Genomic DNA, 1604 nt, shown 5'->3' with positions numbered 1-1604 from the left:
TGAATGTTGATCACAGTCTCTCTAAAGATTCATACAATAGCATGCTCACCGGTATCTTCCATAACACTCCACAATAAAACAAATGTCTGAAAAGACATTTTCATTTGTTCTTGGATTCACAATAGAAAACTTGTGCATTTCATGGCAATAAGCCGTGTTGCAATGTATCATGTTAAGATAAACTCATTAATATAAAATACTCGAGTGGTAAGGCTAAAATTTGAATTACAAAACAGAATATTTATTTTATATGTAAGATTACATATGTCAGGAGGTTCTATTCATAAACAGTGGATCCAACATATAAAATGAGATACAACTTCCTCGGCGCTGCCTACGGAGGTGGCAGCCATCTCCTCCTCGGCATCATGGCCGCCCTCAGACCCCTTGTGAAGTCCAAGATCGTCAATAAAAGAACCAAGAAGTTCATCCAGCACCAGTCAGACCGATATGTCAAAATTAAGTGTAACTGGTGGAAACCCAGAGGCACTGACAACAGGGTTGGTAGAAGATTCAAGGACCAGATCTTGATGCCCAACATTGGTTATGGGAGCAACAAAAAAACCAAGCACATGCTGCCCATTGGCTTCCGGAAGTTCCTGGTCCACAACGTCAAGGATCTGGAAGTGCTGCTGATGTGCAACAAATCTTACTGTGTCGAGATTGCTCACAATGTTTCCTCCAAGAACCGCAAAGCCTTCGTGGAAAGAGCTGCCCAACTGGCCATCAGAGTCACCAATCCCAATGCCAGGCTGTGCAGTGAAGAAAATGAGTAGACAGTTCGTGTGCACGTTTTCTGTTTAAATACATGTAAAAACTGCCCAAAAAAGACATATAAAATCATTAATTATAAGTTTATTCAGAAAAAAATGTAGTTTTACTACTTTTATTTCCACAAAGTCATTGTTACTGGAATTCAGATTTTTACATGCTAAATATTCTGTTGACATTAATGCCAAATTAGATAAACACTTCTTGAATCATTTTAGTCTTAAGGTAGAATTTTTTTCTTGGCTTAAATTTAGAAAACTTCATTCCGCTGAAGTAGTAGTAACTAGAATTGTCACTAAAATCTTAAACCAATTACTGTAATTTGGAAATAAATGAACTTTACATATCATATCTAAATATTGCAATGACGTTGCATACAACGATGAAAGAATATCTTAATTTTATCAGATAAAGCCCTACCAATTAAATTGTAATTATTTTCATTCCTTAATTCATTTCTTAAGTTTTTCTGCATTCAGAATTTTCAAGTTTGCACAGAAAACTGAAAAAAGCCGTGTGTTGCCAATTTATTCCAAATTTGGAATGGGAAAGGTTTGCATCCTGAAAGAGCACCTGGAGTGGAAGGGAGAGTCCTGTAGGTGAACCAGTTTGCTGAAAGGCTGTGTGCTCAACGGTGTGGAGTCCTGCTTTGAAACCAGCCTGCTGCTCTGCACACATTCTTCCAAGATGGGCCCGGAGGTTCCTTCAAAGCAACACGGACTATGGATTTAGGGGTTCAAGACTCCTCCAGCTCTCCCTCTGCTTTTGCTGCTGCAGGGGTGATTGGAGGCGTTGCTCTCAGTGGGCTCTCTCCTCATTTCGCCTTCATGTCT

The 1604-nt window shown here is 39.2% G+C and overlaps 1 protein-coding gene across 1 annotated transcript; it reads left to right on the top strand.

The window, feature by feature from the left end:
• The first annotated feature begins 325 nt into the window (after window positions 1–325).
• On the top strand, window positions 326–821 carry LOC117080574 (60S ribosomal protein L32-like). Its single transcript, XM_033205724.1, has one exon. The coding sequence runs from the start codon at window positions 369–371 to the stop codon at window positions 774–776; it is 408 nt and encodes a 135-aa protein (XP_033061615.1). The 5' UTR covers window positions 326–368; the 3' UTR covers window positions 777–821.
• The last annotated feature ends 783 nt before the right edge of the window (window positions 822–1604 follow it).

The sequence above is a fragment of the Trachypithecus francoisi genome, unplaced genomic scaffold (genome assembly GCF_009764315.1).
Source record: "Trachypithecus francoisi isolate TF-2019V2 unplaced genomic scaffold, Tfra_2.0 Lachesis_group8, whole genome shotgun sequence".
Lineage (NCBI taxonomy): Eukaryota > Metazoa > Chordata > Mammalia > Primates > Cercopithecidae > Trachypithecus > Trachypithecus francoisi.
The sequence above is the reverse complement of the archived record's forward strand: the minus strand, read 5'-3'. Positions and strand labels throughout refer to the sequence as shown.

Bases quoted from the DNA above. Each gene is read 5' to 3' on its own strand.
- LOC117080574 (XM_033205724.1), top strand. From the start codon at position 369: ATGGCCGCCCTCAGACCCCTTGTGAAGTCCAAGATCGTCAATAAAAGA.